Genomic DNA, 22,128 nt, shown 5'->3' with positions numbered 1-22,128 from the left:
GCATCTCTTTCCAATGCTATTATACATCTTAACAAATATATCGAAAAAAAATTCTGGGGGCGCTACTTCGGGGTTTTTAACTTATCGCGGCAGGTTCTGGTCCCCATTAACCGCGAAAAATAAGGAATCACTGTATAATAGACTATCATAATCATCTTCCTTTTCATTCTCGAATTATAGAAAATTTAGTTGTTTTTGTAAAAAAAAAAAAAAAATTGCTAATTCATTTTTGCCTTATCCAGCGTGACCTGGTAGCAAGCAAGGTGTCAGGTGGTGACCATGTTATTAAATCAACAAAAAAAACAAACTTTAACAACATATATTTTTAAATCTCCAAAGTTAAATCCGCTATTGTTTCAATGTTTTATTTGTTGATTTATTTAAAAAAAAAAAAAAAAAAAAACTACCAAAACCTTTTCCTCTCCCCAACACCAGGAAGTACTGCAGCACCCTCAGCACCCCACTTCCAACGCCACTGGATATAACATTCATTCCCCCCCCCCCCCCCCCCCCCCTGTCCACTCATCAATATAGTAAAATCAGGAAATCAAGGCACACAAAATTGTTCACTGGTTTTGCCAAAAATGTATGGTTCTACCAAAATCTCCATTTATTTCCAAGGGCCTCATTCATTTTCAATGAGAAAAATGACCCAATGACCCAACAAAGATGGGCATCCAATTCATTTCAACTGGGAGGCATTCCCCCCATAATTTAAGAATGAAGTAATCTGAAAATGCCCCAAAATAATATGAGAGCAAAGCACCCCCACACAGTTTCTCCATAAATGGCATTTTCTAGTGTGTGACATAAAATTGTTAGGGATGAAATCACACAGCTGCAGTGTTTATTTGGTATAATGCCTTTTTAGGGGGAGATTTGTTTGGTTGCGCAAGATAACTACTTGCTCCAAGCTTATCCTACATGGTGTGCAATCATCACTGGCAAACATCCTGCACACTAGCACCGGCTTGCCTTTGGATGCATTCAAACCTGTACTGTTTGTATTTACTGTACTTGCAAAAATCTCTATGCATACTGTACTTGGTGAACATGATACATGTTCTATGTATACATATTTTGTTAATCTTTTATGTATTCCTTTAAAAGCCAAAGTGTGATTAAAGCAGCAGATACCTCCCAAAATAAACCCTCCCTCTGTTTTGGATTACATTAATCTGTGCTATTTGTTTTTCGTGCGCAGATGCCCACGCCGAAGATTGAGAGGCCATCTATTTTTGCTGTAGATATACTTTTTCATTATTAAATAAGTGCGTAAATGGGATTTCAAATGACAGTGTCATTTATCTGCTGCAGCCAATGTGGACAGACTTGTCATTAACTGAAATGTCAAAGTGTAGACGTGTACATATTTTCCCCCTCACTTTGAAATAGTGTTATTTCATTAATTTCATCATTAATTTTTGCCGAGGCATAAATAATCTTGCATCCTATATTAACCACTTGGTGCCTGAATTGACATTTAAAAATTGAATAACAGAAAAAGATTTTTTTTTTAAATTTAATAATAAAAATAAAAATAAAAATAAAAAATAGAAAAAAAACATTATGAAGAAGGTTAGTTGAGTTTTTATCCCAGACAATTGTTTTAGGTTGTTTTAATTACCTGACTCTCTGGAAAAAAACCTAAAACCACCTAAAACTAATTTATAAGTGTTGACAAAATGAACTCAATACAACTATTATAGAGAAGGAATAGAAGGAAATACAGAAAATAAATAAAAAAATAAAAATTTGAAAAATCAAATAAAAACAGTAAAATCGAAGAAAAGATAGAAAAAGAATTTCAAAAATATGTATTAACAGAAAACATTAAAATTAAAAAAATATTTTTAATATAAAAAAGGAATTCATGACTCCATTCCACATTTTAATATTCATTTATTGAAAAACACACGCACGCACGCACGCACGCACGCACACACACGCACACACACACACACATATATATATTTTGTTTTTACTTTTGTTTTTTATTATTTTGTATCTCTTTATTATTAAAAAAAATATTTTATATTTTTTAAATGGTATTTTTCGATTCAATTATCGATATTATTTATCTTTATCAATATAATTTTTAAGTACTACATTTGTATTCCTTCCAGTGCTTTATGTACAATTGTTAACTCTGGCTGCCATTGACGGCGCTAGACGTCCAATCCATTTCAAATGGAAGGGTTGTCAATGAATGAACGAATGTTCATTTTTTATACATTAATGTTCATTTTAATATTAATTTTGTGTACGATTAATAGTTTTCAGGCCGCATTCAACTCATATATTACAGTATTTCGCCTGTACATTATTTTGATTAAATTTTGAAAAGAAGCACGCCGGTTTGCAACTCTTACTTTGAAAGGACACAAAGAGGATATGACGTAGTATTTTGAAGCTGTTTACAGGCACGCGTCTGATGTGTCAGGGACAGCAGGCGATGTCATGTTACGTCTTCAAGATATTCCTATTTCAATAACATGACAATAAACGGTAAGGCCGTACGTTTATTGACTAGCTGTGTTTAACTCATGTCATTATAAACTGGTATAGACTGTGTTATCTCGTTGTCAACAGCTGTTTTCCGAAGTTGTTAGCTTTAAAGCTTTATGTATCCGTATAGTAAGCTACAGAATAACTTGAGTGACCAAGACAAGATGGATGTATGTTTCTTAATTTTGGTGTAATTGTACTTTATTGGGGTTGAATATTTTGGCTAACCAACACGTCTACATTATATTCATATTTAGCCTTCTGGACGTCATGGAGTCGTCGTTGTTCGATAACAGCTCGGAAATTGTGGCCCGAGAACGCAGCGGACACACGGCTGTGGTGGAGGGCGACCTGCTCTACGTGTGGGGAGGCTACGCGGTAACATGTACACACGTTACCATACACTCTGTCTCTTTTTGTTTTACTGTAACAGCGCTGCACATCCATTACACACCTTGTTTTATAATTAAAAGCACGTTTCAATGTTTGCATAGGAAAGCACTGAGTACGTCCCCGATCCGATCACGTCATCTAAAAGGATCGGGAATTGGGTGTAAAAGACCAGGGTTTTAAAAGAGTCATTTATATTTGTTTTTAAGTACTACCACATTAGCTGCCATTGACGGGGATAGACGTCTAATCCATTTTGACAAACAAAAGGGAGAGACTGCTAGAACGAAAAGTGGTATTTTGTACGTTGCAAAATTGATTTTGCCATGTGGCAAAATTAATTTTGGCATGTGGCATTTTTTTTGGTACATGGCAAAATGGAATTTGCCATGTGGCATTTTTTTGGGGTATGTGGCAAAATGTACTTTGGCATGTGGCATTTTTTTTGGTATGTGGCAAAATTTATTTTACTACCACATTAGCTGCCATTGACGGGGATAGACGTCTATTCCATTTTAGGGAGAGACCGCGAGAACGAAAAGTGGTATTTTGTATGTTGCAAAATTGATTTTGCCATGTGGCAAAATTAATTTTGGCTTGTGGCATTTTTTTTTTGGTACGTGGCAAAATGGAATTTTCCATGTGGCATTTTATTTTGCCATGTGGCAAAATGTATTTTGGCATCTGGCATTTTTTTTTTTTTTTTGGTATGTTGCATTTTTTGGTATGTGACAAAATTAATTTTGCGATGGGACATTTTTTTCCATGTGGCAAAATTGATTTTGGTATGTGACTTTTTTTTTTGGGGTATGTGGCAAGACTTTTTTTTTTTGGGTATGTGGCAAAACGTTGCAAAAAAAAAAAAAAAAAAAGCCACATGCCAAAATCTATTGTGCCACATGGCAAAAAAAATCTACATCGCAAAATCAATTTCTCCACATACCCCTAAAAAATGCCACATGTCAAAATCCATTTTGCCAAATGGCAAAAAAAATACTCATGGCAAAATCAATTTTGACACATACCCCTCCAAAAATGCCACATGGCAAAAAAAGAAAAAAAAATGCCCCATGCCAAAATTCATTATGCCACATGGCAAAAAAAACTCCACATGGCAAAATCAATTTTGCCATATAAAGTTAACTTTTTTTTACAATGCTCTTAACAAAGGGTTCAAACACATATTCCCGCTCAAAAGCAGCTAAATATACTTATAAACTAAATTACGAATGTATTAAAAAAAACAATTGCGCAAACAAAAAATTAGTTTATGATGGTCTTAACATGGAACAGCTGGATTCAGCCATGTGAAATGAGTTATGTCATATTCACTGTTACCACTAGAGGGAAGAGTATCCACCCAAATCAATAAAACTAAATACAAACACTTTCAAAACAAACAATACATTACAACGCCACTTTGATTAAACTAGTACTCGAAGCAGCAAAATTTAATTCGAGTCATTTTTTCAATCAAATTACTCGAGTTAATCGATTAATCGTTGCAGCACTAATTCCTTCATTTGCAGCTTGTCAAATGTTATTTCGTTTTAGGGTGATTCAAACATTTAGGGTCATTCAAACATGGCGTGAGTTGGAAATGTACCGGACTTGTGACTAAGTTGTGAGCTGGTAAAGTTCCGGCTAATATTCATGTTAGCTGAGATGGCAAATTGTGGTAATACATAGCGTGTGACCTGACTTCATCGTATGACTGAAAGGGACTTGAATTTGACTGGAAGAGTCATAAAAAGGTAGGGAAGTGGATGTTTTTGGAAATATACTGTGCAATTCATAGGTCAAACTCATTCACAAATCAATGAGTTGTTAAACTCATTATTAGAATATAGCAACTTGTGCAAAAAATGCTAAATAGATAACAGTTGGACACGTGCATTCATAAGTTCAGAGAAGGTCAAATTGAGTGATCTTGAAAATGTTTTGTTTATCCTGAAATTTCACTTAAAAGCTAAATGTTCTGAACTATCAGTGAGTGGTTTATGGCGTAAAACACTCAGGTTACTTGAAGTTCCGCTCTGAGACCCCCAATTTGGCCAAATTTCAAAGTTGTCCTATATGCATTTGTTATACATCATTGGAAAGCTTCAAATCTCAATTTTCTGGGGGAAGAAAAATTTTGAACAGGAAGGCATTTAAAAGAAAATAAATAAATAAACAGTGAAACCCTATCTAGAGGCAAAAGCATGAAAGACGCCATGACTTTAACGAGATATTATCACGTACTTACCTTGTTTCGATCCAAAAACTCCATGTAGCATGTATCACTGAGTGTCAAGACACAGTTGTGAATGGCCACAGCTGGATTTTTTTTGCGATTTTATGGGTGAAACATGGTCATATGGTCACAATGCAGAAATTGCTGACATCAAGGAGTAGTTGAGATTTTCTTTTTCATATATTTACCCTTTTAAACGTTTTTTTTTTTTTTTCTTCTTTGTTTGGATCGATTATTTATCATCTTAAATATTGGGGGAAATGCGACAGTAACAAAAAAAAAAAATACAATTAAGCGATAGTTATGAGGTAGATATCTGTGACTTTTTTACAGACGCCATTTTTTTCATTGTGACGTAATTTGTTTAAAAGTTTAAAATATGCGAGTGAATACGAGTGAATAATTTTTTTAAAGTAGTTTTTTTTTTTTAAACTAAATATTAGGCATTGATTCATGATTCTTAGCTAAAAATGACATTTTGAATAATAAATACGATTACTTACCTTCTTTTTATGGCTAGGTTGAAACAAAAGCGGTTGCGCGATGTCTGTAAACGGGGATTTCCAGGGTAAAACGGAAAAATTAAAAATAGTTTGGGGGTTTAATGCGCCATGAATCTGCTACGGCAGCATATAGACAGATAGTTCTATCAAACACAACAGTTCTTTTGGCTTAAAATACAACAGTTTATTTTAAAGAGGGGTGCAAGAGCAGAAACTGCTTTTTCAGCCTTGTCTGTGTTTTCCGCCTTATACATATTGTTGTGACTTTCTTCATCTTTATAGGAGGACTAAAAGCAGCTCTGTGCAGCCATTTGATCATCAGGCAAACAATTTGAAATTTTAACCCCTCTGGAAAAAAAGGGATTTGCTTTTGTTGTACTCCACAAAATTGCACATACTGTAACAGAAATAATATACTTGTAGATGACTTGTAGACTTAATTCTTTACAGAAAATATGAAAATGAGCCTTGTCAAACAGGATAAACAGGGCAGAAGTGTGCTGTATTTCTCGATAATTAGGGTATTTTAACACAAACATGTAAGGCGTGTTCTTAAAAGAACTGAGCTGATATATTTGGTTAAAATAATAATAAACACTTTAAATTGAGGCAAGTGAAACACTCTAAAATAGTTTAGCTTTAGTAGCATTTTCTGTCCTTTTATATTACACGAACTACGTCACTAAATCATGGTACCTGTTCTCTCTAGTCTGTAGCTGATGAAGAAGTGTTCCTACCCAATGATGAATTCTGGGTGTATGACCTTGGACAAGGCATCTGGTAAGAATATTACATAATTTTTGATTGAAATCCTAAATCATGTGAAAACAAGTGTGTTCCTCATCCATATATATATATTTTTTAACTTTCTTTAAGGCAGGTGTTCCACATGACAGGGGACATCCCTCCTTTAATGTCAGGCACCTGCGGCTGTCACCTAAACAATCACATGTACATATTTGGTGGATGTAATGATAATGGTCAGACTAACGAGGTGAGATTTTTAATACAAAGTTGATTTCACTTTGACGTTACAATGGATATAAAAAGTCTACATCAGGGGTCCCCAAACTTTTTCCTGTGTGGGCCACATAACTTTTCCCTTCTCTAATGGAGGGCCGGGGTCAGTTTGTAACAGAAAAAGTGTGACGATTGCAGGAGTGCCTAAATGTAAAAAATAGGGCTGTCAAACGATTAAAATTTTTAATCGAGTTAATTACAGCTTAAAAATTAATTAATTGTAATTAATCGCAATTCAAACCATCGCTAAAATATACCATATTTTTCTGTAAATTATTGTTGGAATGGAAAGATAAAACACAAGATGGATATATACATGCAACATATGGTACATAAGTACTGTATTTGTTTATAATAACAACAAATCAACAAGATGGCTTTAACATTCTGATAAAGCGATCCATGGATAGAAAGACTTGTAGTTCTTAAAAGATAAATGTTCGTACAAGTTATAGAAATTTTATATTAAAACCCCTCTTAAGGTTTTTGTTTTACTAAAATTTGTAAAATTTTCAATCAAAAAATAAACTAGTAGCCCGCCATTGTTGATGTCAATATTTACACAATGCTCATGGGTGCTTAAGCCCATAAAATCAGTCGCACCCAAGTGCCAGCAGAGAGCGACAAAACTCTAAAAAACACAAGTAGCAAGTTGACATTGCATTGTGCTGTCATTTTAATCTGTTTGAGCCGGGCATGCGCGTTAATTGCGTCAAATATTTTAAAGTGATCAATTAAAAAAATTAATTACCGCCCGTTAATTCGATAATTTTGACAGCCCTAGTAAAAATTTATTGTTTTTCAGAAAGCCACAATCAAATAACCCTTTCTGAATTCTTCACGGAACAAAAGTAAATCAAATAAAAATAATAATATAATATAATATAATATAATATAATATAATATAATATAAATAATATAATAACACTATTAATTAAATAGATAATAACCAAATAACCCTTTCTGGGTTCTTCACAGAGAAAAGCCAGGAAATAAATAACACTATTTGAAAAAAAAAAAAAAACTTTTTTTTTGTTCAGGGGGCCGGACCAAATGTGGTTTGGGGACCCCTAGTCTACATGCTCATGTTTAATGTTTAAATCCAAAGCAAATATGGCTATGGTAATTAATAGTGGAAACATTTTTTAAATTATCTTGCTGTCATAATTTTATATTTTAAAAAATATCTGGTATTGGATCAAGAGTTTGTGGACTTTGTATCCTCCACTATAAGCACAAAGAGTGAACTTGTAAAATCACAAGGGGTGCGAATACTTCTGCTTGTCACTGTACATACATATACTCATGGTCCTTTTTTCCTTGCTAAGTCACCACACCCTATTTGTTCGTAGCATATCAATTTGTGTACTGTACAGTGGTATGAAAAAGTATCCGAACCTTTCGGAATTTCTCACATTTCTGCATAAGATCACCATCAAATGTGATCTGATCTTTGTCAAAATCACACAGATGATAAAAAACGTCTGCGTCAACGAAAACCACCCAAACATTTATAGGTTTTCATATTTTAATGAGTATAGTATGCAAACAATGACAGAAGGGGGAAAAATAAGTAAGTGAATCATCACATTTAATATTTTGTGCCCCCCCCTCCCCCTTTGGCAGCAATAACTTCAACCAGACGCTTCCTGTAGCTGCAGATCAGTCTGGCACATCGATCAGGACTAATCTTGGCCCATTCTTCTATACAAAACTGCTGTAGTTCAGTCAGATTCCTGGGATGTCTGGCATGAATCGCTGTCTTTAGGTCATGCCAAAGCATCTCAATGGGGTTCAAGTCTCGACTTTGACTTGGCCACTCCAGAACATGTATTTTGTTCTTCTGAAACCATTCAGAAGTTGATTTACTTTTGTGTTTTGGATCATTGTCTTGTTGCAGCATCCATCCTCTTTTTAGCTTCAACTGTCTGACAGACGGGCTTAGGTTTTCCTGCAAAACATCCTGATAAACTTTTGAATTCATTCTTTCATTATTAATTATAGCAAGTTGTGAAGGCCCTGAGGTAGCAAAACAGCCCCAAATCATGATGCCCTCTCCACCATGCTTCACGGTGGGGATGAGGTGTTGATGTTGGTGAGCTGTTCCATTTTTCCTCCTCACATGACGTTGTGTGTTACTCCCAAACAATTCAACTTTTGTTTCATCAGTCTACAAAATATCTTGGAAAAACTTCTTTGGCGTGTGAAGTAGGGCTGTCCCAAACGACTAATTTCCTCCCGATTAGTCAGCCGACTATTTTTACGATTAGTCGACTAATCTAATAATTTTTTTTTTTTTTTTTTTACTACTTTAATATTTTAATTTTTGTTGAGGCTTATTAATTCACAAAAACATTTTGGACCACCTACATTCTTTATTAATGTATAAATAAATAACATAAATCAATATAATAAATAATAATAATAATAAATCAATAATAAACCACAAACAATGAGGTCAAATGATGTTAGCATTAACTAGTGCAAAAAAAAAAATGTAAACGGAAACACTGAGACTTCACCTCTTTAACAGGAGTCAAAACAATTCTTACTCTTTTTGTGGTATGTCATTGTCTATATTGTTCTAAATGTTAAAATGAATTCCAATGTCCCGGACAACCATTTTCAGAATACTTTGTGTGAGTTCAGATGCTTTTTCTGGTGTGCATTCCGCATTTTTGGGGGAGGGGAAAAACTGTTCAACTTTTGTTTGTTTTAACCTGAAAATAGATAAAGTAGAGGGAACACTGAAATATTACAACTATTTTGAATGAGAGGCACACATACTCACAGTAACAAAAATTAAATATATAGTATTAATTTTATAGTATACTACAATATGTATATACACAATGATACTTTATAATATAAAGTGACTAACATTAGTGCAGTCATGGATTACAGTAAGCAGGCCAGTGCTGTTTCCATATATATTTTCATTATATTATGTATATACAGGATGTATGTATATATTTTCCCCAAGTGGGAGCTTCCATGGTCCTAATAAATTTAATAATAATAAAAAAAATATATATATATAATTATATATATGTAACGCTGTCTTCTGGGATGCCTTCACGAAGGAACCGAGGAGACTTTGTGGCTTGTGTTGACAGCTTTTTTTATTGTTGACAATTTCTATGCATTTGCAGCAAGGGGAAAAAGAAAAAGGCAACGTCACGTGGGCAACAGAATCTTGAGAACGAATCCACGACGACTCACTTCCAATACTGTGATCGTATAGTGGTACATTTCTTTTATAATAAACAAAAATACACTGTAGTTTCCAACAAATAGAGCAACATTTTTTTTTTTTCCCATATTACACTAAGCAATTGCAAATTGAATACAAAATAATGTTTTCACAAACTTCTGCAACCTACCTATGCATTTGCAGCAAGGGGAAAAAGAAAAAGGCAACGTCACGTGGGCAACAGAATCTAGAAAAATAGCATTGCGTTAGCATTTAGCAAGTCAATACTTGTGAATGGCTTCGCTCATGTAGTGGATAAAACGGTGCAATATACACAAAAAAACAATGAACACTGATACCACCTAGAGACTCACATACGCTAACTAAACGAAGCCAGCCACTTGAATTTTCTTATTTCTCAATTAAATCATGAAAACTTTGCCCACAGACTTCAGCACATGTTACCTTGAGAACGAATCCACGACGACTGAAGTGGATACATTCCCACAACCACTTGCAGCAAGTGCACCTGCAATTACGCGGTTGCACCACAAGATGACGCATTTCTCAATTTAACTGGATTTTATAAAACTCTTTTTTAAACTATGTTACATACACCCCCCTAAAATCCTGTTAAATTGGGGCAACACAGAAGAAAACGCAAATTACAAGCAATGCAGCAACACGAGCACTAAGTTACTGGTCAGTTAAATAACCTTCCCAAATAGGAATAATTTCAATAAGAGGCAGGCCAATCCCCTTAAAAAAACAGACATAAAAGATGCCATGTACATCTCTTAAAATGTAAGTGTAGCTCGAATAATGCAAACATTGCTCGATTAGTACCTTTAGCATATCTCAGGTAACACACATGAAATGTATGCACCTTCAAAACAAACCAAATATATAACCTAAACAGAAAACATTGACCCCACTAGAGAAATCAAAGATCTCACAGTAAATGCAGGGTCATCTACAACCTGCCTATTCATTTCACAAATTAGTCTAGCAGGGGGCTTTACCTCCCGACCCAATTTAGTGAAAACTTTAGGTGGTTGGGAACTAATCACTTGACCCTGTGTGGCAATATCTACCTGTGTATCAGTGACACAGTCTGAGGAACGTTGAACCATGTCAGCTGGGGCGAATGAATGGACAATTAGTGTGTCAACCGGTGGTACCGGCAGCTGCACAGACTGTGTTGGCAAAGCATCGGCACAGGGGACTTCAGTCAGAGCAGCATCAGAGACTAATGGGTCCATTGACACAACTCGAGGACTGACTGGAGAGCTATCCACAGCTGATCCATCACTTGTCTCATCCATCTGTTGGAGCCAATAGGGAGTATTTGTCACACTGTCTTGCATGTCATCCGAGACCTCCAGATCACCTTGAACGCTACCAGCCACTGAGGAGCAGTCAGACCCCAAGTTGTCATCTTTCAAAGGGAGAAAGTTCACTGGAAGAAGGAGGTTTCTATGGACAACTTTCACTTTTGATGAGACAGGGTCTTTGATATGATATACATTAATGCCAGGTCTCACAGAAGTCACCTCGTAGACAGCAGAATCCCATTTGTCCGCGATCTTCCTCTTTCCCTTTTCTCCACGGTTGGCAAGCAAGACTCTGTCACCAACAGTGAGTGAAGATCCTTTCACGTTGCGGTCATACAGTTTCGCTTGACGCGCTTGTTCAGTTCGACTGTTCTGCTGGGCAATGCGTGCTGCTACGGACAGGTCGTGCTTCAATCGAGATACAAACTCCCGATGACTGACAACACCATCCAAGGGGAGTACATGCTGGAACATGACATCAACGGGTAGACGAGGAATTCTCCCAAACATGAGAAAAAAAGGTGCAAAACCAGTTGTCTCATGCTCGGTGCAGTTGTAACAGAACGTCAGCATGCGAAGCATTTGAGGCCACCTGGACTTGGAATGAGAGGGAAGAGTCCTTATCATGCTGCCAAGAGTTCTATTGTACCTCTCAACAACCCCATTACCCATCGGATGGTACGGGGTAGTGTGTGACTTATGAATGCCCGCCATCTCCAAGAGCTCTTTCATGAGGCGACTCTCAAAATTTGCCCCTTGGTCCGAGTGGATGCGTTTAGGGAAGCCGTAGATGCAGAAAAAGTCATCCCAGAGACGACGGGCTACCTGCTTGGCAGACTGGTTCTTGCATGGAAAAGCATGTGCCATCTTGGAAAAATGATCGGTAACCACTAAGACATCCACACACTTCTTGTCAGTTTGTTCTGCAGTCCAAAAGTCAACGCACACCAATTCCATAGGCTCGGTGGTGCAGATACTTTCCAGGGGTGCACGGTCGTTGGGCTCAGGGGTCTTACCGACCACACATCGTAAGCAATTTCTCACATGGTTCACAATGTCATGCTCCATCCCTGTCCAAAAGAATCTTTGCCTTGCAAGTGAGAGAGTGCGAGCTTGTCCTTGATGCCCAGCTGAGTCGTGGATGCCCTGAAGAACCTGGGATTTGAGGGAATCAGGAACAACGAACTGGTGAATGGTCTTATTGAGGTGTCGGTCTTTCTTGACTTTGTAAAGCAGACCTTCGCGGATCGAGAGTTTGGACCAAAGTCTCAGAAGTTTCATCACACCACGTGGTTCTGCAGTTCGTTCATGTTTTGTGGGCCTCTTGTGACGATGGATGTAGAAGAAGACTCTGCTCAAGACACCATCTTGCTCTTGTGAATTAGCCAACTCACTTTTAGGCAAAGAAGTGAGCTGATCATTATTGACAAGCTGGGGAATGGCAGGACCTGTGGCACTCACTTGGCTGACACCACCTGAGATGTGTGCATCCAACACAGCAGAGACATCCGAGGCGGGAACGTTCCCTTGAGGTGAGGATGGAGGGGCAAGTGTTTCTGCACTGGCTTGGTCAACAACCATAAGGCAATTTGTTGTGCACCGAAACGCATCCTGTACACTCCTATCCACCATTCCATTCACTTGGTTGAGCAGAGACGCATAAGGCTCAGTTACAAGACGGTGGGCAATGCATGACTGGACAAATGGTTCTCTACTCAATGCGTCAGCAACCACATTTTTAGTGCCAGGGACATAGTTCAGGTCAAAGCTGTACGCGGCAAGCTTTGAAACCCACCTCTGTTCACATGCATCAAGCTTAGGTTTGGTGAGGATGTACGTTAGCGGATTATTGTCCGTCCAAACTGTGAAAGACCGCCCCTTGAGCCAATGGCTAAACTTGTCACAGACAGCCCACTTGAGAGCGAGAAACTCAAGACGATGTGCAGGATAGTTCAGCTGGGCATGAGATAGCGTCTTGCTTGCAAATGCCACCGGTCTAGCAAACTGTCCATTAGGAGGCAGTTGTGAGAGAACAGCTCCTAATCCATCGAAGGAGGCATCAACAGCGAGAATGAAAGGTGCATCAAAATCTGGATGAGCCAGGGTGACACTTTGTACCAGTTCCTGCTTCAGAGTCTTCAAAGATTCTTTGCACTGTTCAGTCCAATCTGCAGGGGACAGTTTCACATAGCCTTTCTTGAATTTCGGTTTGCGGCCTCTTCCCCTCTTCGACGGGTCAGGTGGTTCAGCCACAAGGTTGAAAAGTGGTTTAGCCTTAGCTGAACATGCCTCGATGAAGTGATGGTAATAGAGGACCATGCCCAAGAATGATCTAATTTTCCTAGCAGACGGTGTTCTTCCATCAGAATCCATCAAATCACTTTCCTGAACATCATTAATAGCTTGCACTTTACTAGGATCTGTCTTCACACCTTCTTCACAAATGACATGACCCAAGAACTTGACTGAGCGGCAAAGAAAGTGGCATTTCTTGGGCGAAAGTTTCAGGTTATTGGAGGCAAGGCGTGAAAAAACCAATTGGAGGCGTTCGAGAGCAAGTTGTTCGGATGGAGCAAATACCATAAGATCATCCAAATAACATAACAGGCTTGTGAAATTCTCATCTCCAAAGATGGACATCATCATGCGCATAAAAGTGGCTGGACTATTCGTCAGACCCTGGGGCATTCTGTTATATTCATGGAGACCAAATGGAGAAGAAAACGCTGTGAACTTTTTGTCATCTTCATGGAGTCTGATATTGTAGAAACCAGAGGTCAAATCCATCGTTGAGAAAAACACATTGCCTCCCAGTGCAGCAAGAGCGTCTGTTTGATGTGGCAAAGGATGAGCGTCCTTCACTGTCCTAGCATTCAGCCACCTGAAGTCATTGCAAATACGAAGATCACCATTCGGCTTGACAACTAAAACAAGAGGAGATGAATATTCACTTTGGGATTTGCGAATAATCCCCAACTCTTCCATCTCGTTCAGAGCAGTTCGAAGCTTGTCATAGTGGCAGGGTGGGATGCGTCTGTAAGGAAATCTGAAGGGCTTGTCATCCACCAAATGGATCCTATGAACAAAATCTGGCACTTCACCGCAGTCCATTTTATGTCTTGAAAAGATGGATTCATATTTCACAATGACTTGCAATAATTTATCCTTCCACTCCTGGGAGACTTCACAAGATGACAGATCTAAATCATGCAAGCCCATGTCATTGAGGGTGAGTTTGATTTCCTCATCTGATCTTGCTGCAAGTGGCTGGTTCCAAGCGTGCTGAGTATTAGATTGGACTTGAGCAGGAACAGGCAAGCCCTGCACATTGAGACAGGAACACACATCAGCAACTTTGGAATTTCTTCTCAAGGTGAGTGTCTTTTCAGTTGGGTTCATTATCTTGACAGGGACGCAGCCATCACCCCATAAAGGTGTCACAACTCTACCCACCAGTATTTGAGCAGGTCTGGGTTTGCAGCGTGTGGGCTCAATAACGACTGGACAGCCCACAGCTGTAACATCAAATTTGGGCAGTTTTGCCCACACCAAATGTTCAGAAAGTGGTTGCAATGAGACACTCCTTTTGAGCTTAGCCGTGCCAATCATGTATGGAAAGGAGTTCTCATGTGATTGGAATAGCAGAGAGGCTAGCTGGGGAAACTCATCGGACCCACTACCATTCGCTTGCAATGAGCTGCATTGATCCCCAACAGTCATTTTCATACTGGAGATAAGCCATTTGATGGCATTACTGCCAAGGATCATTTCATCAACCTGACCAGGCAGGACTAAAACCGGCATTATCACTTTGTGGCCATAAATTGACGCGGCGAGATCATACGTGGCGGAAGGAGTGACAAATTGACCACCGCAGCCAACAATAACAAAGTCTTTGGCTGATTTTCTCTCAATGGGGATGTTTGAATTAGAAAGTCTTTCATCAACTTTTTCACTTATAGTGCATGCCATAGAGCCACTGTCCACCAATGCTTTGAAAACATATTCGCCACCAACAGTAACGTCTGTGTAGAACAAGCTATCAGTCTTTGAGAGCTTTTGCAGGTTTTGCACTATGAGTGTCTTCTCCGATGGCACCATATTGCTGAACGAATTATACAAAGTTTCACAATCATCATTTGTTAAATCCATGTTGGGAGGGTGACTCACTTGATCCACGCTGTCCTCCCCTGCACGCAGACCATTTAGTTTCCCTGCTGGCCAGCTGAAGGTCGGCGCATTCCGACTGAGCAGAAACGACTGGAGTGGCCAGGGGCATGGCAAAGGAAACACAGGTTATTTTCACGACAATGTATGAAGGCAGAGTGAGAGCTGTCGTTACAAATGGAACATGGTGTGTCATTCAAACCCTGAATTCTTGAAGGGGCGTTGTTACGTGGGTTACGTCTAGCTTGAGTGTAACCTGAATTCTTGAGCAACACCTTTTCTAACATCCCTATCAGCCTTTCAAGAGTAGCAGTGTCTTGGCTCACAGCAGCTGGCTGCTCAGGGGCACTAGAAACATCACTGTTATTCAGGGCAACCTCCACCTTATTTACATTGACTCTGCCGGCTTGGCCCGTGGAAGACTTGTTCCCTTTTTCAAGATGGTACTCATCCAGCACCTCTTGAACCTCGCGAGATGACCATTTGTCAATTGTCTTGGACCTAAACGTTAAAGCTAAATCTCTATTTGGACAATGCCTGATGAACATGCGTGCCACTTCTACAGACGGGTTGTTAAAGGTCTTTCCTTGATCTTTGAGGCAGCTTGCAGCAACATCAGCAGCCCTGTTGAGCCGGAGCCAATACTCATATGCATCCTCCTGAACATAGGGAAACGTAGAATAGAAATCAGCAAGCGGCACAGATGAATAACGGCTTGAACTAAAATGTTTGCGCAAAAGTCCATAAATTGCCTCAGGGTTATTCTGGACATCAACTTCTCCATTCCTGATTCCAAACCTGACCACATCTTTCGCTCTGCCTCTCAGATGCATAAGAATCTCCTCAGCTTGGTCTTCAATTTGAACATTACTTTTACGGACATAGTCCCTCATTCCTTCCTCCCAATCATCAATTGACAAAGTGTCCGAATCTTCTCCTCGAAAAACAGGTGGGTCTTTGACAGCTCTCTGAGTGACCAGCTGGACGTGGGACAAGTCCAGGGTGTGGCTGGGAGAATTGCCTTTCTTCTCGTGCATGACTTCCTGCTTGGAAGGAACAGCAGCTGCCGGGGTTGACGCACTAATTTGTGACAAAATGCTATCAGCTATCTGTCGCCCCAACTGTTGAATAATTGAGCTCATCTGACTAACCAATTCAGCATTACCAGCAGCTGACACTGGGACGGATGTGTCAGCAATATGAGGTGAGCGATGATCATCCACAAGGGGGCTACCAGGTACTACTACATCATCACTGCCCACATGACTTTGAATGTTTTCATTATCACATACATCGTTACCATGCACACTCATTGAAAATGAGACCGGTGTACTGTGCAAACCTCTACCCCGACCAACTGGTGTCATAGTAAAGGTCCCAAATTTGTCAAAACTCATTGTGCAAATAAATCCCACACAATATTTGAAAAAGAAAACAATCAAAGGCAGAGTAGCAAGCAATTAAAGGCCCAAACTGTCGCCGTCACAGAAGAATATCAGCAGCTCCTCGACGCTATGGAGACATCCACCCGGTCCGGCGTAGTCATGAACAGGTCACGGCACCAATGTAACGCTGTCTTCTGGGATGCCTTCACGAAGGAACCGAGGAGACTTTGTGGCTTGTGTTGACAGCTTTTTTTATTGTTGACAATTTCTATGCATTTGCAGCAAGGGGAAAAAGAAAAAGGCAACGTCACGTGGGCAACAGAATCTTGAGAACGAATCCACGACGACTCACTTCCAATACTGTGATCGTATAGTGGTACATTTCTTTTATAATAAACAAAAATACACTGTAGTTTCCAACAAATAGAGCAACATTTTTTTTTTTTCCCATATTACACTAAGCAATTGCAAATTGAATACAAAATAATGTTTTCACAAACTTCTGCAACCTACCTATGCATTTGCAGCAAGGGGAAAAAGAAAAAGGCAACGTCACGTGGGCAACAGAATCTAGAAAAATAGCATTGCGTTAGCATTTAGCAAGTCAATACTTGTGAATGGCTTCGCTCATGTAGTGGATAAAACGGTGCAATATACACAAAAAAACAATGAACACTGATACCACCTAGAGACTCACATACGCTAACTAAACGAAGCCAGCCACTTGAATTTTCTTATTTCTCAATTAAATCATGAAAACTTTGCCCACAGACTTCAGCACATGTTACCTTGAGAACGAATCCACGACGACTGAAGTGGATACATTCCCACAACCACTTGCAGCAAGTGCACCTGCAATTACGCGGTTGCACCACAAGATGACGCATTTCTCAATTTAACTGGATTTTATAAAACTCTTTTTTAAACTATGTTACATATACATTAATTATTTTATTAAATAAAAATGCACGTTGATACGACGCACATAAAGGTAACTTCCATTTTAAAAAATCGTTAGAAAGTTGTATGGACTTACAATCTGCTAGCTTGTTGTTGCTTGTTGTCTTGGAAAATTACACTTGGGTGACGGCGCTTCAAGTGTTCGTTCATAGCTGACGTGCTACCGTGGTATGCGAGCTCAGCTTTGCAAAGAGTACACACAGTACACACCCTCCATATTTTCCTTGAAATTATTCCAGGCTCTGGCTATTCTGGTCCGCTTTTTTGGCTTTATGCCACTTTCATGTGTCACCAATTCTGCCCTTTTTGGTAATTGGCGGTGTTTTCAACTACTCGCCATAATGAGGAGTGAACCGGCGATTCACTTGGCTCGTTGTCGTTGTTTCGGCCCATGTCCTCCTCAGGAAGGCGGCGGCGTTCATAAAAACACCGAGAGGCGTCGGATGGCTCTTTATCGATACTTTTATTGTCCAAAACAAAAACGCAGGGGCTGCAGCCACTGAACTCCGCGCTACCCGCGCAGCGCGCACTTTCCAAACTCACCGATATCACTCCCTCTGTTTCGCTCCCGCTCTCTCGCTCGCTCGCCCACTTTCTTCCTCTTTGCTCAATCTGACAATGCCAGTCACATTGAAATAACAGCAATTCTTACCAGGTGTGGGTTTTATAGTGGGCAGGGCAGCTTTAATATGAAAACTCATTAAGGTTTGGGTGGCTTTACTTGAAACAGACACTTTTTTTTCATCTGTGGGATTTTGACTAATATCAGATCGCATTTGATGGTGATTTTATGCAGAAATGTGAGAAATTCCAAAAGTTTCAGGTACTTTTTCATTCCACTGTCGTATTTATGATAGCATTGATGGCATGTCCATCATTAAAATTTGTCATGAATGTAAAGCTAATGGCGTCGCCGTGTGACTTTAAAACAGATCTATCGCGTCAAGCTGACAGACCGTCAATACGCATGGACCAAAATCGTACACCGCTTCGGTTCAGTGCCATCGCCTCGAGACAAACTATCCTGCTGGGTTTACAAAGGAAGGTAAGAATCATAAACAAATGACTTTTTCACATTAAATATTTAAATGCTTGCTTTCACTCTGTATTAACCAATAAAACAAGCACTAATGTGCTACCACAGGCTGAAGGCTGTGTCCGGTTCGCATGTGATACTCTTTGGATTGCAGTATTGTTCCGTGAACTGTGTTGGTGCATTCTACAATAATTTTGAATCGATTTGACACACACACACAAAAAAAACGACAATTTACTGACCGTTTTGAAAACTGATTGGATTTTAATTAAGTAAGTGAAATGAGACAAAACGAATCAAACGAAAAATTTGGATTTGAGTTTCAATTCGGAAATCTTTCTCGTATATGCATTATGAAGTTTCAGATCAATATACAGTGGGGCAAATAAGTATTTAGTCAACCACTAATTGTGCAAGTTCTCCCAATTGAAAATATTAGAGAGGCCTGTAATTGTCAACATGGGTAAACCTCAACCATGAGAGACAGAATGTGGAAAAAGAAAACAGAAAATCACATTGATTTTTAAAGAAATTATTTGCAAATCATGGTGGAAAATAAGTATTTGGTCAATACCAAAAGTTCATCTCAATACTTTGTTATGTACCCTTTGTTGGCAATAACGGAGGCCAAACGTTTTCTGTATCTCTTCATAAACTTTTCACACACTGTTGCTGGTATTTTGGCCCATTCCTCCATGCAGATCTCCTCTAGAGCAATGATGTTTTGGGGCTGTCGTTGGGCAACACGGACTTTCAACTCCCTCCACAGATTTTCTATGGGGTTGAGATCTGGAGACTGGCTAGGCCACTCCAGGACCTTGAAATGCTTCTTACGAAGCCACTCCTTTGTTGCCCTGGCTGTGTGTTTGGGATCATTGTCATGCTGAAAGACCCAGCCACGTCTCATCTTCAATTTCCTTGCTGACGGAAGGAGATTTTCACTCAAAATCTCTCGATACATGGCCCCATTCATTCTTTCCTTCACACAGATCAGTCGTCCTGGTCCCTTTGCAGAAAAACAGCCCCAAAGCAGGATGTTTCAGCTCCCATGCTTCGCAGTGGGTATGGTGTTCTTCAGATGCAATTCAGTATTCTTTCTCCTCCAAACACGAAAACCTGTGTTTCTACCAAAAAGTTCTATTTTGGTTTCATCTGACCATAGCACATTCTCACAGTCCTCTTCTGGATCATCCAAATGCTCTCTAGTGAACCACAGCTGGGCCTGGACGTGTACTGGCTTCAGCAGGGGGACACGTCTGGCAGTGCAGGATTTGAGTCCCAGGCGGCGCATTGTGTTACTGATAGTAGCCTTTGTTACTGTGTTCCCAGCTCTCTGTAGGTCATTCAGTAGGTCCCCCGTGTGGTTCTGGGATTTTTGCTCACCGTTCTTGTTATCATTTTGACGCCACGGGGTGAGATCTTGCATGGAGCCCCAGATCGAGGTAGATTATCAGAGGTCTTGTATGTCTTCCATTTTTCTAATAATTGCTCCCACGGTTGATTTCTTTACACCAAGCGTTTTACCTATTGCAGATTCAGTCTTCCCAGCCTGGTGCTGGTCTACAATTTTGTCTGTGGTGTCCTTCGACAGGTCTTTGGTCTTGGTCTACAATTTTGTCTGTGGTGTCCTTCGACAGCTCTTTGGTGTTGGCCATAGTGGAGTTTGGAGTGTGTCTGACTGAGGTTGTGGACAGGTGTCTTTTATACTGATAATGAGTTAAAACAGGTTTAATCAATATAGGTAACGAGTGGAGCCTCGTTAGACCTCGTTAGAAGAAGTTAGACCTCTTTGACAGCCAGAAATCTTGCTTGTTTTTAGCTGACCAAATACTTATTTTCCACTCTAATTTGGAAATGAATTATTTAAAAATCAAACAATGTGATTTTCTGTTTTTTTTTTCCACATTCTGTCTCTCATGGTTGAGGTTTACCCATGTTGACAATCTTTTCAAGTAGGAGAACTTGCACAATTGGGGGTTGACTAAATACTCATTTGCCCCACTGTAAGTGGTGACTTGACAGTCTGCAAAAACTTTGTTTTTTAGGATTATCTACTTCGGAGGTTACGGTCACAAACTGCTGGCTGAGATCGACAGCAGAAACAGGAGCTTCATCGAAGATGATTCATCAGAGGTATTGGCAGTGTACGTCGTTATCTGAGGTTGCGCTGACTTTTTTGTTGTCCGTCATTTTGACTGACAGGGTCATAAAAATCTGGTCATAATCTATTTTTACCTGTCACTTAATTTTTTAAAATGATAATAATGACATTGTGGTGACCCTTTGTTTAGCATAATTCACTTTCCGTACTTGTCTGTCCTTTTGGCCAAGCGCGTTACCGGCTACGACACAGTCATGTGACAGAGACACTTAAGAGCTGCGCGCGTTCCGGCTTGAATAGACAGTTCACAGAGAGCAGCAGAGCTACAGCGGCTGGACACAGCAATTCCAGCTAACAAGACTCTTAACATTGCATACCGCTTCAACATATTCAATAGTATTTAGTTTTCATTCATTTTCAATTAATATTCTGTCCGAACAAGCTTAACAGAGAATCCACACTGTGCCATCACACATCAAGCAGATGAATAAGTAACTTTTTCTCCGCAGTGACAAAAACAGCTGACTGTGGCCCCAGTAGGTAGCCACCGTGTGTCGCTAATAGGAAATGAATGGAAATCTTGTACGAAGGAGATGTTTACAGAGCTAAACCTACCAATTCTCTCCAAAAATGATGTCCCTGGTGCCAAATTCACTGGCAAAGATGTGGAAGAAAATAAAAATGTTCAGTTAAAGAGATGGCTTTAGTGTCGAAGGCTGAAAAAGACGAAAAAAACGAGCCGACCTAAGCATAGCTTTAGCTTTTTTATCGACGCGACTGACAATGACGTTCTCCTGTTTCAACAAGCTATCCTTTACCATCAGCCCTGTCTTCTTATATATCCTCTGGTTGTCCTACGTCTCTTACCTTTCTTGGGGGTAATTTAATTAGCTTTGTGTAGCGATCGGAAATGCTACTCAGTGACAGCCAACGAACATTTTTAATTTTTTCATTGATAACACATCTTAATTCTATAATTTATTTACACTTCCCCCTTACTAAAGTTTTTTTTTTTTTTTCATATATATATATATAACAGAAACGGTAACAGTGGCAGTCAGATACCATTGGTAATTCTTTTCAGGTCATTCATTGTCAGACAGAAGCAGTACAGCACAACGTTACGCTAAAAGAATGTTAAAAATATAAAAACGGCTTACCTCTTTGTCCTCTGAAAGACCATGCCAACCCAACATAATGTTTACTGCATATGAAACGTGAATGGATTCGCCGAGCTGGTGTTAAAGTCCGCGCAAGTTGATTCGGTCTTCATATTTTTTCCTCTCGAGTTTTTG

The 22,128-nt window shown here is 39.4% G+C and overlaps 1 protein-coding gene across 2 annotated transcripts in view; it reads left to right on the top strand.

The window, feature by feature from the left end:
- The first annotated feature begins 2,166 nt into the window (after nucleotides 1-2,166).
- The window catches only part of LOC130930996 (kelch domain-containing protein 1-like), a 30,801-nt gene continuing 10,839 nt past the window's right edge, over nucleotides 2,167-22,128 (top strand). The window contains exons 1-6 of one of the 2 annotated variants that reach the window (XM_057859408.1): nucleotides 2,167-2,508; nucleotides 2,766-2,886; nucleotides 6,347-6,417; nucleotides 6,514-6,631; nucleotides 18,629-18,741; nucleotides 20,778-20,865. In XM_057859408.1, the coding sequence (XP_057715391.1) occupies nucleotides 2,779-2,886; nucleotides 6,347-6,417; nucleotides 6,514-6,631; nucleotides 18,629-18,741; nucleotides 20,778-20,865 (498 nt within the window). In that variant the 5' untranslated portion in view covers nucleotides 2,167-2,508; nucleotides 2,766-2,778. Of the gene's footprint in view, nucleotides 2,509-2,765; nucleotides 2,887-6,346; nucleotides 6,418-6,513; nucleotides 6,632-18,628; nucleotides 18,742-20,777; nucleotides 20,866-22,128 lie in introns of those variants that run through there. The other variant, XM_057859409.1, reaches the window with a different exon arrangement.

Source organism: Corythoichthys intestinalis, chromosome 15 (genome assembly GCF_030265065.1).
Source record: "Corythoichthys intestinalis isolate RoL2023-P3 chromosome 15, ASM3026506v1, whole genome shotgun sequence".
Taxonomy (NCBI): domain Eukaryota; kingdom Metazoa; phylum Chordata; class Actinopteri; order Syngnathiformes; family Syngnathidae; genus Corythoichthys; species Corythoichthys intestinalis.
Note: the sequence above shows the minus strand (reverse complement) of the source record. Positions and strands in the feature narration are given on the sequence as shown.